The sequence below is a fragment of the Octodon degus genome, unplaced genomic scaffold, assembly GCF_000260255.1.
Source record: "Octodon degus isolate 3935 unplaced genomic scaffold, OctDeg1.0 scaffold00122, whole genome shotgun sequence".
Classification (NCBI taxonomy): Eukaryota; Metazoa; Chordata; class Mammalia; order Rodentia; family Octodontidae; genus Octodon; species Octodon degus.
In genome coordinates this window covers 1,563,025-1,580,414 of record NW_004524698.1, presented here as the reverse complement: position 1 = coordinate 1,580,414, position 17,390 = coordinate 1,563,025, and the positions used below count along the sequence as shown (strand labels likewise).

Genomic DNA, 17,390 nt, shown 5'->3' with positions numbered 1-17,390 from the left:
TCTCCTTCTCCTTCTCCTTCTCCTTCTTCCTATTCTTCTTCCTCTTTCTGTATTGTGTGCTTTTGTAGTCTTAGTAACTGGTCTTTTTTCAAAGCTTTGAAAATATTGTGTTTCATTGATCATTTTTTTTTTAACCTTCAATGTTTATGCAACTCACTTTCCCTGTATTTCCACCCTGTGTAATGTAACAATTAAGAAAGAAAAAAGTAAATGTATAGGTAGCAAGCTGAGGACTGTTATTTCAGTTCTGGTGGGTACTATGCCTATGTTGGAAAATGGAACGTGACAGCCGTCTGGGGAACAGCTTATTTTATTCAGATGATTTATTTTGAAACCAAGTGAGCTGTTTGTAGCAATGGATCAAGCTTTTTCCTCTCTTTCTGAAACAGTCAGTGATGAGGACTCAAAAACAAGTCAATCAAAGTGAAGCTTGAAGGATTAAATATTGCCAAAAAACCCAGAGCGAATTGGCATAATTATGTGATAAAACATAATGAGTGCTCTTCCCTACACAGCCTTCGGTTTGCAAACCAGAGCCTGGCTGAGGTCCAGGGGGCGGACTTTTCAAGCTGAAATTGTAACTAGAGATGTTTCGCAAGATTGCTCTGTTACCAGCAGCAACTTTTAAAACTGGAGAAATTAAAGCAAATCAATATTATTTTGCAGTGTCACAATGCTTGTCACCTTTATTAAACCAAATCTTACCTTTTTCTTGTAGATAATGATATCTTTTCTAAGAATCTGTCATAGTAACAAGATTTCACCTCTGTGGAAGCTAAAAACAGTCCAGTAAATAGCACTTATCATAGCAAAATGAGAGTTTGAATTTTATTTTAGTGAAATAAAATAGATTTGTTTATCCTTCCTATTTTCTGTGGCACAGCACATAGTCTTTCCAGTAAGAAGCAGAATTGCTGCCTTTCAACAAATAGGAGGAATTGAAGTTATAAGCATAATGGTCACTAGGGGTTTAATGCTACATACTGTGGGAGCGTTGTAATCTGCTGTTGCATGTGTTATTTTCTGCCTAATGTAACTATACCATTACAAGCACCTTCATGCAATTAGGAATTTCTTTCTAGTTTTATTTAGTATTATTATGGCATAACTTTCAATAACAAGGGAGATGGCTATTTATTTTCTAGACAATGATTTTTAATCCCAGCTCTAGCCCAAGTAACTTTTAAAACTGGAGAAATTAAAGCAAATCAATATTATTTTGTGTTTCTTGCATTCCTCGGTTTCTCAGACTTGCCTTTTATTTTTCTATTTTGTATTTTTTGCAGTACCAGGGATTGAGCGATACTTGCCTTTTAAAAAGTTTATGACCCTGTATTCCATTTGATACATAGAATATTTACTGTGGCAATTCAGTGTCATAGAATCAGCTTATAGATAGATCATTACTTTTTAAAACGAATCTCTAAGAATAAAATTTATTTTGCAAGAAAAATGCTATGTTGTTTTAGAGACAATTAGATTTTATAAACAATTGCATTTGCTTCTTGAAGGGGAAAAATTTTTGTAGTGTGATATTCCAAAATGATCAGGAATCCTTTCATAAAAATTATGTTGAAATTCTGCATTGTTGAGTCCAGGAATATACAGCTCAGGAGCACAGCACCTATCTGGAAAATGTAAGGTCCTCAGTTTGATTTCTGGTACAAAAAAAACAATGTGCATGGTTCTGTTTTTACAAATGGAAATTTAATCAACTACATATACTAATGTCACTAGGTTTCTTATTAAGGTAAAGTTTGAAAACAAATAATCATAAGCTAATGATGCACAATTAATTATTCACCATCACTTCTATATGAGTCTGGTTTATTAAAATCACTTGCTAGAGTCTGCCAATTTTTTTCCTTAATTTAAAACTAGTCTTTCCTCAGGCCTACCATTCTGGCCCTGCCCTCGAGGTGCACTGAGACAGCAATTGAGACTGGGCGTGGTGGTGCATACCTGTAATCCCAGCTCCTGGGAAGCTGTAAACAGGCAGATCACTAGAGTCCAATCTAGTAGTGAGACCCTGAACACCCTGTAGACTCTTCCCTAAAATACAAAAAATAAAATAAAGCCAGTCTTGTGCATTATTTTTACCAAATACAACTGCTAGCATTTTTTAGTCTAAGTTCTCCTTATCTCCAGTATCTTTTGACCTGGTCAAAAATTTGAAATATTATCTCTTCCTTATTAAATAAAAAGCCAGCTGTGGCTGAGTTTCATACAGGATGTCTTTTCTATTACTCCAAACTTGTGCAATTCCAGTTCTTTCAGAGGTTAGTCCTCTACACTTCCTGCCTGTGCTAGGCTCGTCTCTTCCCCTAACCATCTGTCAGGGTCTGAGCTTCCTATGGTACCTCTTCCCCTCACCTTGGATATGAAACTCCTGCAGTTCAAATGGCTTTTCATCCTTCAAACCTGTCTTCGACTTGCTCAAATAAAATATTATTGTACTATGAACTTTTCTAGAATTTTCTTACTATTTTGATTTAATTTTCTTTGAAAATTGTGATGTGTATTTGATTTCATGTATGATTGATACATTTCCTATGAACATCATATATTTCCAATGAAAAAGTGGTATTAGTAGATTTTACAATTTCCAGTGTACTTTCACGTGACTTTGCTTAGTTCAACAATTCTTTGAGATGCAATTTTTATTTCCCATATTTCCCAGTAACCAGACAAGTTTTAAAAGGCTAAAATATTTGCCCAAGGTCACATAGCTAGTCAGTGACTCTGATTGGGGGTTAGAGCTTCATTGCTCATGCTATTCTTAAACATACCATGTTAATTCTTATACTAGTAATAATAATAGTAAAGCAAAGAAGAATAAAATGACTAACTTTGAGTAATTATAATAGGCTATGACAGACTATGCTTTCTACACAATATAAAGAACATTTAAAATTTTCCTTTTTTGGAAAAAAAATTTAAATACTCTGTAAAAAATAGAGGGCTGGCCAAATAGCTCAGTGGACTAAAGTGCCTGCTTAGACAGGTGCAGGGACTGGTCAGCTTCGCCCCCGGGGCAGGCTGAGACAGTGATTGTGACTGGGCATGGTGGCCGGTGCCTGTAAACCCAGCACATGGGAGGCTGAAAACAGGAGGATCACTATAAGTCTGATCTGTGTAGTGAGACCTTGTAGACCCTGTACTAAATACATTAAATGAAAAGAAGAGTATATAGTGCACCTCCTTGTACTCAGTAACTACCTCAAACAATTAGCAGCATTCAGTCCATCTTATTTTATCCATTCCCCCAACACTCTTGTATGTTGTGCTACAATTTATTTTTCTTACAGATATCTCAGTATTCATATAATATAGCCACAATTTAATTATTACACCTAACAAATTAATAGTAATCCCTTAATATAATTTGATCTTGCATCTGTTTTTAATTTTCCTTGGTTATCTCAGAAGTGCTATTTTATAGTTCACTTGTTCCAATCAGCCTCCTCACAAAGCCTGGTCATTGCATTTAGCTTATGTGACTGCCAAGTGTTTTTGAGAAAAGTACTCTCCCCTGTTATCTTTATCCTGAGAAGCACTACCATTTTCGTAAATATAAATATTTTGTTATGTTATACCAATATTGCTTATTTTCCATTGAGGAAATATTTTTCCAAGTAAGCTTTGTTAAGCCAATTTAATTTTGAAATTAATTTGCACAATGATTTCAGCTATATCCATCTTTTCAGGCTGGAATTAACAACTTCCTTTTCTTAATTTTTATAGAATTTGGTTTTTTAAAAAAAATTTATACATTATAGGACCGGCCAGATAGCTCAGCAGATTAAAGTGCCTGCTTAGGCAGACACAGGGGTCTGAGGTTCAATCCCTGGCCTGCCATGCTGGCCTCACACCCAGGGCGCACTGAGACAGCAATAGAGACTGGGCATGGTGGTACATGCCTATAATCCCAGGGCTTGGGAAGCAGAAAACAGGAGGAACACTACAAATCCAGTCTGTGTAGTGAGACCCTGTAGACTCTGTACTAAATAAAAAAAATAATAATAATAAGTTATGCATTATAGAAGTCAGCAATCAATAAGTGTCAGCTAAATAGGATTCTAGGAGTACTGTCATTATAAATTCTATTTCTTTCTGTTACATTTTGAGTGTAGTTATCCCCCGAAAGCCTCATGCAGTCATGGGGCGACATTAGGAATTTGTGATTGATTCTTGATCCAATGCTGGGATTGTAGGTGTGAGTGCTACCCCTGACCCTGGGGCAGGTAATTTGGATTGCAATGCAAGGAGGGGAGAGAGGCTAGCCAGCTGCCTGAGCTGCTGTCACTCTTTTTGCTCCACTCTGCCTTGAAGCCAACTGAATGTAGACTGAAACTTCCACTGTGAGCTAAATAAACCTTTCTTTCCTTAATTTTGAGTATTGTATATTTTGTCCTAGCAAGGAAAGAAGAGTAACTGAGACACTTTCCCTTTATTAATTATAAGTTTATTATGAGCAGGAACTCCATTTTTCTACGGATAGAAGCTTAACAAATGTTTGTTTAATTGTTTAAACTTGAAATATTGTGCATTTTTTATTGCCAAAATTAAAGAATGTGTGAATTTTGCTAATTACTTTCAACTAAGCACTGGCAGGTTGCTACAGTATAACATTAGAAATATATCACATTGTTATGCCAGCCTAATTTTCTAATATCTGTAGAGGGACCGAACAGTTTGTCCAGAAATTTTCTTGCCTATGTTCCCAGCTGGCATTGGTAACAGTGTATTTGATAATCAAGTGTTCTGTGTTTGTAATAGCTCCAGCAGCCTGGGTGTTCTAAGGCTATGAAACACTGGGCCTCAGCACATACAGTGACACGTCTTTGCATTATTTTAATCTTCCCAAACTCCTTGATTAGTGAATTTGCCTGAATTACAGTCTGGAATTTTTTGTCATTCTGCAATGTTCTATCAATTTAGTTTAACTATCTAGTGTTTCCTAGTGCACCTTGTTTTTCACAATTATTTTCAATTTGTGTTTTGTTCTTGTGGACACATTGATCTTTGCACACCCCATATTTGTCATGGCTCTTTAGTGGTACTTTAGGACTGACGGTACTACCCAAAAGCGTATCGTTGCTATTTGTAGCCAGACGGTATTTCAAAGGGAAATTGCATGGATATAGATTGTGAAGAATAATAGAATTAAGATGTTTACAGGAGCCTTTATATGTGTGTTTTAGGATGCTACTTGTTTCTATTATAAGGAACCTATTTGTGAATGTTTAGGATTATTTACTATTCAGTTTTAATATTTTTTTTTCTGATTATATAAGTAATTTTCTGAGGCTGAGAACTTGGAAATTGAGAAATTGCTAATGATTATATAGCAGAAGTCTTTCATTCTGTTATACAATGAAGAGTATTATTATAGGACAGTATTAGATCAGTTTGTGCCTTCCATATTCAAATGGGCAAGTCTGTACTCACATGGCAGAAGTTTCCATCTGAGAGGGATCGAGCAAGGATCATAGAGCAAGTCTCCTGTCTCATAATATGGTATACTTGCAGGCATTCTAAGCAAAGAAACAGGAGGTTTAATATTTAATGGAAAAGTAAAGTTTAAAAAAATAGAATTCATTTTTTCCTGGTTTACTATAGTATTATTTTATTGTATTATTATTTATTATAACTAACATTTATTAAGAACATTTATATAGTAATTTTTCCATAAAGGAACTTAAGGTACTATGCAGAAAAAAAAATCTCTAAAAATTACACAAATCTAACAGACTTTGTGAAAATTATTGAAGGATTGAGGGGAACTGGAAGGAAAGTTCAAATTAATTATGTTTCAGAGAATATGAGGGAATTCCTGAGAATTGGCAGTTGCAAACACTCTTGGAAACTATTTTTTTAATTAAGTTTATTGGTACAATTTAAATATACAGAATGACAACATTCATTATAGAGAAATTTTACCTATATGTGGTATATCCTGGTTCCTCTTCATTGTTTTAATCCCCTCTCTTCCCTTCAACCATTCTTGCCCTTGTAATTTCTTTTCTTCTTCTTCTTCTTTTTTTTTTCCTGGTGGAACCAGGGATTGAACTCAGGCCCTTGTGCTCACCAGGTAAGCACTTACTCTACTGAGCTATCTGCCTGGCCCTCTCCTCTTGTTATTTACAAAGCTTTGTTGCCATTTTATCCTTCTTTTATTGTTTTTTCTTCTTTTTCCTTCCTTCCTTTCCCCCTCATGCCTACCTAGTTCCCCTTCTTTTGAACAATTTCTTCCTGTTTTACAATACCTATTATACATTTGGTCCAGGTACTATAGAGGAAAAGGTCTGGATTGACTTCCTCAGTGTTCATTGTCTTGAACCTTTAAATTCTACACGGAAGTTCCTACATACTTATTTTAAGTGATTTTTATAACCTTGACTTGACTGATCTTTAACTCCATGACAAACTGTCATGCAAGTCAGCTCAGGGAGGCTACCACCTGACCTGTTTTGGGTGTTGAAATATAAAATATAGCCCAGTCTTTGAGTCAGCATGAATTTATATTCAAAATTCCTTGTGTAATTCATGCATCTACAATATTTAAATGGCAATGGAATATCCTTCTCTGACAAAACTAAACAAAAAAAGGGAATATAAATGAAGAACCATTTTATATCTGTATATACAAAATAGGATAGGTATACAGCTGCTTTCTCTTAATTCAGTGAGAAGAAAGATTTGTACTAAGAGTGTTTGGACAGGATATCATGCCTGCATCTTGTACTATGAATAACTACTATGAAGACAACAGTATGCAATGTATTAATTATTGTAACTATCCTACTATCCTGTTTTGAAACTGTCTCATTGCTGTTTCTCAATAAAATTAATTAAAAAAATCCCTTGTGTACAAGGATCTTGACTTTTTAGAATTTAAATTTGGTTCCCTCCCAAACAGATACATTATTACCTCACACTCATCTGGCAGGTGTGAGGATTCAAGTGAAAATACACCCAAAGACATTTATGTGCAGGCAGCAGAGAGCTCCATAAATGTTGTTCTTGTCCTTCTCTCTGTTTGCACAAAGGGAGGAGAACATTTCTTAAAGAGATTTAAGGAATGTTAACAAGAGCAAATCACATGATTTCCTTTTGCTTTTCTTCATTTTCCCCTCAAGTTTTAGTAGTCATTATCTGCAGGTTATATGTGAGTTACTGATGAAAAAGATTTAAAACAGTAGGGAGGAGGTGGGGATCTCATGCTTAAAGGGCAGGTCCACTTGCTGAAGCAGCTGGCTTGTTACTAGAGTACTCTGTAGGCAGAGGCAGTGCTTTAGGAACACAAATGAGGAAAACATCCTGGGGCTGAGAGGTAAAGAAGAAAATGAAGAGTCAGGTAAGGCTACAGGGATGTGAAGAGAGCTCAGGAAGATAAAGGGATCAGTGAATGCAACAGATGGACTGGGAAGTATGGTCTGGGTCTTAGTTATTTTCTCAGTGCTGGGACAAAGTACCCACAAGTGAAAAGAGTAAAGGTTTATTTTAGCTTAGAGTTTCTAGAGGTTTCAGCCCCTAGTTGGCTGGTACCAAGGCAGAGGAAATAGTTCAGGCAGGAGAGAGGGAAACTTCTTTCTTTTTCACTCTCTCTTTTTTTTTTTTTTTCCAATCTAGAATACAAGCTTATTAATTGGTGTCATCTGCACCCAGGAGGTGTGTTCCCTCTTCAGTTAAGTCCATCATCCACAGCCAAAACTATGCTAAACAATCGGTGGACTAGTCCCGTATCACACACTCTTGGTCTGTCACCCCAAAACCTCACCTGTGACTACATGAGGGTTGCAGGGAACATCGAGATATAAGCCATAACAGGCTGTTCCAGTCAGAAGAAATGTCATGAGCAGAGATTTGAAAGTATAAAAGGAGTTGTTAGAGAGTCAGTTGGCTGATGGCATCAGTGTGAGACTTGTAGAAGACTGGCAGAGCGAGCTTCCAAGTTTATACATTATTGTGGTGTGCCTTCAAGGCCTGGCACCGATCCTTTAGCATTTGAGTCACACTTAGTTCAAGTTACCTTCCTAAGTTGATTTTCCTTTGCTTGCTTTCTGTTCTTTTTTAATCCTTTTCTTCTACCCTATTCCTTTCTATTTCTCCCCTTGACTGAATACAGATAATGCTTCTGAAATTCTGTATTTCTTCTTGACCAGGAAGACAAGCCCAGAAACTCCTTTCTGTAAGTGATTTTACTGCTAACCTCTCTGAGGAGACAGGATAATTAAAGTAACAAATCTGAGAAGGCTGTAACAGTCTCACCAATCCTTCCAAGTTCTTAAAAGTCATGGTTCCAGAGCTTTTCTTTCACAGATGCTGGGCATCTGTTTAATGCCTGCCCTCAGTTTGATTCCTGTCTGTGGGCTTTATTTCCGGTTCCCCAAAAAGGCATTATGACTTCTGCTTCTGTGTAAATCCCTCTTTCCAAAGTATTTGCATGAAGAACTCAATGGGACAAAGCAGTAGAGATAAACATAAGAGCCATTCTCATGAGATAATTGTTATTTCCTAGGATCTCTTGTTGCACACATTCCTTCTCCTTTAAAAATTTTACTCAATAAGTCTTAGTCTCCGTAGATTTAATAATGATGTAAAATTTATTTCATGTCAATTTTTATTAAAGGAAAAAAACTGTAAAGAATAAGAAAAAGAAAAGTATGCATAGGAATAAAAAGAAAATATTCACAGATGATTTCTTAGCAGTTATACATTGACTGATGTTTTGTTTTCTAAATTTCCCAGGGAGAAAAATGAGTATGTATAATTTTTATGGAAAAATAAGACATTATTTATGTATTTATTCAATTAAAGTAATCCTGAGGATTTTCTGTTCTAGGCAAAAACTATGATTGGAAGGAACAAATTGCTATAACTGTTTCATTTTGTCCAGGATATTTACAGAAATTCCTTCCTAAATTATTCTTCCAGTATTTCCTTGAAGGAACTATCAGAGCTTCTGAAAATGAAGTAGGAAGTGACCTGATGAGATGTGTGATTTAGAAAAAATAAGTAAACAAACTGTGGATTGCTCTATTGTGAGGCTGTAGGTGGGAAATTAAGTCAGACCTTTCTAGGAGACAAGGAAGAGGATGAACTATTTGGGAGATGAGAATGAATTGGAGAGGAAGAAGCAAATGTGGTGAGCAGGCACTTAAAAGTAAACATGTCCAAAATTAAAATCTCCTTTTAAAATTACACTCTGTCAACCTTCCAGCAAATTTATTTTTCCTCCCCTAATTCATTCTCAGTCAATGGCATGACTTAGCATCCTGTGCCCCAAACTAGAAACTAATTTCTTCATCTTCTCATCCTCCCTCTAATCCATCACTGAGTCCTGATAGTTCTTTTTTCTAAATATCCCTTAGAGCTGTCCATTTTTCTTCACTATTGGATTAGGCCATTACCATCTACTCCTAGATTTCTCTTTTTAGTGATACTAGGGATGAACCATGGCTTTTAAACTAAGATACATTCCCTGGACTTATTCATTCATTCATTCACTCAGTTGTTTTTGAGGCAGGTTATCATTAAGTCACTAACTCCCCAAATAGAACTCTTACTTGTAATCCTCCTACCTTAGCCATCCAGAGAGCTTGGATTACTGTTTTTCCTTGCTTCACTTTTTTTCTGTCTTCCAGGTCATTCTATCATAGTGATTTTCCAAAACTGAAAATCTAACCCTGTTACTGCTCTAATTCAATGGCTTCTTTGTGCTTTTTTTTTTTTTTTTTTTGGAAGCAGTACAAACTCTTGGCTTCCAAGGCTTTGCTAGAGCTACACCTACCTATCTTTTTATCCTTGTTCCTTGTTGCATTCTTACTCCTGCTACACTTTGACCACTCACAGAACCTTCCAGTTCTCCAGGTGACTATTTCTCACAAGTATTTCCTCACGCTGTTCTCTTACAAGGAACAGTTGCCTCTGTCCTCCTTCCCTGTACCTCCTAAGTCCTTGACATCTCAATTTAAGTATCACTCTGTGGTGGGCATCCTCCAGCTTAAACCTTTAAGCATCTTGGTTGTCTCACGTGACACTCACCATGGACATCTGTAACATTTGTTTCACTACTGCTATTTCCTACTGTACTGTAAGCTGTGAGTGTGGCTGCAGCTGTTTTATTTTTGCCATGTGTCTAGATCTCCTACTGTAGCACTGTAACCTTGGGTACTCACATGGTTGATGAATTAGTCAAGGAGGAAGGAAGAGAAAGGAACAGAAAGGAAGGAAAGAGTGAGTAGAAAGAAAAATATTAAACCTTTCTAGAGACCACAAAGATCCTGGTGATGTTTAAATGAAATTGCAGAGCAGGGCGTGGAAAAAATATTAGTAAAATATAAAAAAATATTCTAAGAATCATTCAGCAGCATGATACATAGCCATACTGTTACACTGGGGTTAAAAAAAAAGAAACAGATTGGTTTGGATGGGAGCCTAATGAGTCTGGTATGAACATCTGGCACAGAAGTTCAACTGAAAAAAATAAGGGATCTCATATGGAACTTAGGAAAGAAGTATGAGCCATATGTGATGACTGAGGTCATGGGAGTGGGTGAGACTCCCCAGAGAGTGTCTGGAGCAAGGAGACAGCTGAGGTTGGCATTTCAGAGACCTAACATTTAAAGACACACAGCAAGAGTGCTTAGTGGCAGCGAGGGCCTTATCCTACATCTGAGGGAGGTAGGAGCTCTTAAACAGTGCACTGATCAAGAGGAATTTGAAAAAGTATGGCTGCTCCAGCAGCTTTGGTTGTGGAGAGGGGAAACTCCTTGAAAGTAGTTTTATATGACTCACTGTATTCAGGAACTCCATCCTATTTCTGACAATATGCATTTACGATGTTTGCTTTTCTCTAAAATGACTGAATTTGACAGAGCTGAAAAAATCAACACAGGCCTTATACTCATCTGATTTTACCTATTGAAATTTTATGTTTATTGCAGAGTACCATTTAAAGCTTGTCTAGCTGTTGTTATTGGCAAGTAAATATGAAAACCTGATGTTCCTTCTTTAGGTTTCTGTGCTGGGCTTGAGATTATTTTTAATGAGATCTAGTTAGCTAATGAAAAGATTCATAAAGAGCAAATAACCCATCATTGTTTTAGTGAATTTGTAAGTTTGACAGTTCAGCTCTGATAACCTTGAATCTTTTATAGATGAAATGAGTTAAATCATTCAAAGTTTGTCCAGCTAGTACAAGGCCTTAAGTCAGCACTGAGTCCAGTATTCAGTATTACTACTAGCCTGGTCACTATTTTTATTTGGTAGGATTTGCATCCCTTTACTAGTACCTTCCAAACCTGTACTTGAAAAATATTTATTGACTGCATTATTTGTATTGAGCGCTATGCTGAACTCTGAGGATATAGTGATAACCAAATCAGACATGGTCCCTGTGTTCTATAGCACTCAATAAATACTCATTTAATTGATTTAAATTACCATCATTGCTGCTTTAGAATACTTTTCTTCATAGGATAATTGAGTATATAGTAAAAATACCAGCAATAATAACTGCTTCTCTATTGGGCTTATACTATTTGTAACAGTACCATTTATTGTACCGATCTGTGTAATTATTTCTTTAGGATATTTCCTAGAAGTGGGGAAAGAGATCATTTAAGGCCAAGACTGCCTAAACAAATTTCAGACTGAAAGATATCTAATCCAAAATCTAGAGGTTAGAAGCATCAGAGTCACACATGCCCAGATTTGAGTGCAGGCTTCACTGTGATTAGCTCTGTAATTGTGTACAGATTGCTTATTTGAGCCTTCATTTCTTTATTTGAGAAGGTAAAGTAATCCTAATTTCTATCTCATAGAACTATCTGAATATGATGATGGAATGAAATAACACAGAAAAACACTTAACATAGAGCCTGGCACAAAATGAGAACTTCTGTTATTAAAAGTATTGCTGTTACCTGTATGACATAACACTTAGCTTTTTAACCATTTTTACTGTTCCACACAACCTAATTGTTAAAAATTTTCACCATATCATTTGTATTCTACTGCTAAGGAAAAATTTTAAAAAGGGAAATAACATGAAAGCATATGTCATTTTTAACAGACTTAAAAAAAAAAAAAAGACAACAACTCCTATCAATAAGTGAAAATGAGGTCATTTCTAAGAAGAGCAAATATAGTTGAGTTTTACTAATATAACTTGGTATAATTTTAGGTTGCTAGGGTTTCAAAGACCTAGAAAGTAGGATAAAAGGAGAAGAAATGGACATTTGATTAAGAAGAAAAAGCACAGTGCTATATTTATCTTCTTGTAAATGAACACTATTCAAATAACTGACTAGAAAAACCATATTGTATTTCCTTGATCATTTTTATGCTTTCCTTTAAATTTAATATAGTATTCTTCTATATTGTGTGCACATAAATGCAAAATTATACAACTAAAGAGTCAAGATGTAGGATGCTGACTTATGGATTGCCTTTAATTAATTAATTAATTAATTAAATTATTTATTTATTTTTGTACTTTAGGGAAGGGTCTACAGGGTGTTCAGGGTCTCACTACTAGATCAGACTCATAGTGACTCACCTGTTTACAGCCTCCCAAGAGCTGGGATTATGGGTGTGTGCCACCACGCCCAGTCTCAATTGCATGTTCTGGGCATGGCAGGCCCGGGGATCGAACCCCTGGCCCCTGGGCCTGCTTACAGGCACTTTAATCTACCCTGAGCTATTTGTCCAGCCCATGGATTGCCTTTTCAACAAGAATAACTTACAATGAATATGTTTAGAAGCAATTTTTAAAAAAACCTTCATGTCATAGGAAATGTGCTATATATACTTGCTAGTTTGCTTTTTATTAATAATAAACTAAAATTATAAATGTGGGAAGTAGGATTCAGTAAAAGATTACCCTGATTTAGCAGAAACTTACCTCCAAACAAGTCTGTTTATGTTTAATGCTGTCTCTGTAATTACAGGGTGTAGGAAAAAACAAGATTGTTGACAGATTCCTTCACCTGCTCAACAGACCCCGAGAATATATCCAGCTGCACAGGTGAGTGTGTTAGAGCCATTAGCTCTTAACATCGGATTTAATTATTCATTTTTCTTCTAATACAATTGAAATATATTTTCTCAGTGGCTCATTTTTAAAACCAGTTACATTCCCATTCCAACTGCTCTTAATGTTTCTTCTCCTTAAAAGGTAATAAGACCATGAAAAAAAACATGCAAAATTTATTTTTAAAGTGACTGATACTTTATAAACATAATTAATAGATATTTTATGGACAGAAAGTGGTGAACATTATATTCTATAAGCAGATCTCATCAACATTGAGGCACTTAAGTTAGAAGAAAAATATGTAGCACTTAAGCCTGTTCTAACAAGAAGTTAAAATAGCTCACAGGGAGAAACAACCAACTGGATCTCAGGTATAGGATAAGGAGCATGGGAGAAATATGGTATTAGTGCCTTTAACTTCCTTGAAACACTTTGGATTACTTACATTGTGTATGTCAGAATGGTGATTCATGAAGAGCTTCCAAGCAAATAAATTTTCTGAAAATAAACCATATTCAGTTTTATCAGTGAACCTGTTCCATATTTAATTTAATTTAATTTTAATTTTAATTTTTTGTGGTACCGGGGATTGAACTCAGGCCCTTGCACTTGCCAAGGAAGCACTTATTCCACTGAACCATCTCCCTGGCCCCTCCATATTTTAAAGAATGAAATCTAAGTGACAGATCCACTAGACTTAAAAAAGAAAAAAAGACAGCAACTCCTATCAGTAAAACATGGAAGAGGGAGCAAAGAGACAGAGACAGAGAGCAGGATGTTAATTTAAAACTAACTTGTTTTAACCTTGGAGATAAAAAATATTGTACAGGGGCCGGGGAGATGGCTCAGTAGGATAAGTGCTTGACTGGCAAACTCAAGGATCTGAGTTCAATCTCCAGTCCCACCAAAATAAATAAATAAATAAATAAATAAATAAATAAATAAATAAATAAATATTGTACAGTAGAAAGAACATTGAAGTATAGGAACTAGCTCCTGGTTTGGGTTGTTTTGTTAAATTGTGAGTTTTGGAGACAGAACTACAGGTGCATAGGTGGCAATTAGTGAGTTAAAGACTAAAGGAAAGTTGAGATATGGTTGAAAACTGATTCTTGGAATTTATCCCCCTGGCTGTAACAGAGTAATAAAACCCAATTAGTCCTTTCTAAGACTAATTCTACCTAGGATCTATAAAACTGGACAAAATTCCAAACTCAGGGCTCTCTGAAAAACTACTAGAATTCACACATGATTGAGAACTTTCATTAAATACTTCTAGTATTCAAAAGATAATTCTATAAAGTTTATGCTTTAGAAGGTTAATGTAGCCCTATGGTGAAAGCTATCATGTACTCTTAAAAAGTTTAACGGTAAGCCTTGAATAAACAATGATGTTTGTTATTTACAATATTTTAGAAATTCTTTCTTGTATAAAATTACTTTAAAAATAAAAACAATGGATTTTGGAGGCTTACTGGGAGGAATGTGTTGAAAAGATCAAGGTGATTCAAATGTAGATTAACTTTTTACCTGAACCAAACTTGACACTTGCCTAAGACTGAAGAATCCCAGCAATAAACAGCATCTCTTTAGTGATGGCAAGCTTTCAACAGAAAATTACTAAGCCTATGAAAAAGCTGGAAAAATGATCATCAGAAATAGACTCGAAGGGAAAGTGATGGAATTAGCAGGTAAAGAACATTTGTCATTAACATAGTCAAGAATTTAAAGGGGGAAAATGAACATAATGAGGGAATAATTAGGAACTCAAAGTACAGAAATGACAACCCTAAGCAAAATAGCTTCATATAGGAGTAACTGGAATTCCAAAACCAAAAATGAGAGCCAACCAAATAGCTCAGCAGATTAAGGCACCTGCCTAGGCAGGCGCAAGGGCCAGGGTTCAATCCCTGCCTGCCTTGCCGCCCCCCTCCCCACGGGATGCACTGAGATGGTGATTGAGACTGGGCGTAGTGGTGCGTGCCTGTAATCCCAGCCCTTGGGAGGCTGTAAGTAGGAGGATGACTATGAGTCTGATCTGTATAGTGAGACTCTGTAGACCCTGTACTAAAAAGAAAGAAAAAAAAAAAAAAAAGAACATTTAAAGACATAGACAGAAAGTCATCAATCTGGGAATCTCAGTGAACCTAAAGTAGACAAACATGGCTGTAACAGGCACATCATAATCAAATTGCTGAATACAGAAAATCCTTAAAACAACCAAGGGCCGGCCAAATAGCTCAGTGGATTGAAGCGCCTCCAAACAGGTGTAGGGGCATGTGGTTTAATCCCCAGGCCTGCTGCTGGCCCCACCTCCAGGGCTGAGACGGCAATTGAGACTGGGTGGGGTGGCCCATGCCTATAATCCCAGCACTTGGGAGGATGTGAACAGGCAGATCACTGAGTCCGATTTAGTAGTGAGACCCTATAGACCCTGTAGACCCTTCCCTAAAATACAAAAAATAATAATAATAAAGAAATAAAACAACCACAGTTGAAAAAGGGGGGGAGAGAGAGAGATAAAAGGATGCCTGTAGAGAACACTGAAAAAAATTACTTCCCATGAAAATTTAGAATTTAGCATGAAACACAATTCAATAAAAGTTGCTTTTAAGATATTAAATAATAAATAAAAAATTAGTATTAAATAGTATATTAGCAAAAGTACTGTTCATATGAGCAAAAATTGGTACTTTCAGATAAAGAAAGATGAATGTATTTTTCGACATAACTGCATAAGAAAAAAATCTACAATTTAGTATTTTCCATGGACATAGATACAAAATTAACAAATCCAATAATATGTAAGAAGGATAATATGTTATGACAAAGTGCCAGCCTGGGCTACATAATGAGTTTAAGAACAGTTGAATTGCATGGCAAGACCCTGTCTCAAAAAAAAAAAAATGGAAAAAGGAAGAGTGTATTTTAATCCTGGAGTAAGGTGATGATTGCCCTTTTGTGATACTGGAGCCTTCATACTGAGCAACATCCCTAGCTCTTTGCGTTTTGTTTTGTATTTTGGGATAGATCTCACTAAATCACTAAGTTGCCCCATCTGGCTCTAGCTTGCCATGTTCCTGCCTTGGCCTTCCAGAGAGCTGGGATCATAGATGTGTGCCGTTATGCCTGGATAAGGGCCAAGTTTCATTCCTGGTATTATCTCCTCAGTCAGGTTTGACAGGGAGTTCCTAATATGACTGACTGTTCAAAAAATCATCTTTTGACATTGTTGAACTGTCTTAATTTTTTATTTCAGTAATTTCTGTTTTTGTCTTTAATATCTACTTCCATTTATTTGTTGACTTAATGTGCTGTCTTTTTAAATCATTCAGGTATAAATACCTAAATCATTAATTTTTTTTTTACCTTTACTTTGTATGTATTTGAAGCTATCTTTTGTTTATTTTATTTTAGTTTTTCACTACTAGGAATTGAATCCAGGGCTTTGTACTTGACAAGTAGTCTACCATTGAGCCCTCTTTTTTTTATTTTTTAGTTTTTTGAGACAAGTTCTCACTAAGTTATCTACCTTTCCCTTGAGCTTTCTATCCTCTTGCCTCAGCCCCCTGAGTGGCCACCTCACCCTTCTGAAGCTGTCTAATTTTCAGGCTTTCTTTGGGTATCAGTTTTTTATTTCTGGGGAAAGGAGAAGACCAGATGTGTCATTTATATCTTTTTGCTTTGTATTGTAATATTTTTGACCAATCAAGAACAAGATGATATTTAAGGTGCTTTTTAAAAGTTTAGCAAATTAGAAATAGCATGGCTTACTTCACGTAAGATGCCCTTAATGCTACCTTTTGTCTTGAAAGAACAAATGACTCATCAAACAGTAGAGTTACATGATGCTAATTTATATTCTGTGGTAATGTCAACATTGGCTAGATAAATACATAAAATTATCTATGAAGAACTTTAAAATTCAAAGTGTAATAAAAGTTTTAAAGTCAGACATTTATATGTATAGTTTATATTTTATAGCACCTGTTGCTATATTATTGATGATAGTATTATAATTAAAATTGTATCTATTCATTTTAATAAGACCCTGAGATATCTTTATTCAGCAGGATTAGGTATTTAATATTTATGTAAAGTTGGAAGTAAAAAGGCTGTATTTGAGATATGTAAGTATTTAATAACTATAATGACATTTCCACTAATTTTAATTTTAGGAATTTTTTCTTTATTTTTTATAGCTTCTGAGTTTACAATAAAATTGAAGTTCATAAAATTGCTTTAGTGACTGGGTGTGGTGGCCTGCACCAATAATCCCAGTGCTTGGGAGGCTGAAAACAGGAGAATGACTACAAGTCTGATTTGTGTAGTGAGATCCTGTAGA

At 35.7% G+C, this 17,390-nt stretch overlaps 1 protein-coding gene across 1 annotated transcript in view; it reads left to right on the top strand.

The window, feature by feature from the left end:
* Positions 1–17,390, top strand: part of Vwa8 (von Willebrand factor A domain containing 8) — a 441,297-nt gene that overhangs the window by 166,330 nt on the left and 257,577 nt on the right. The window contains exon 21 of the mRNA XM_023700137.1: positions 12,960–13,036. Coding sequence (XP_023555905.1) covers positions 12,960–13,036 — 77 coding nt within the window. The remainder of the gene's footprint in view (positions 1–12,959; positions 13,037–17,390) is intronic.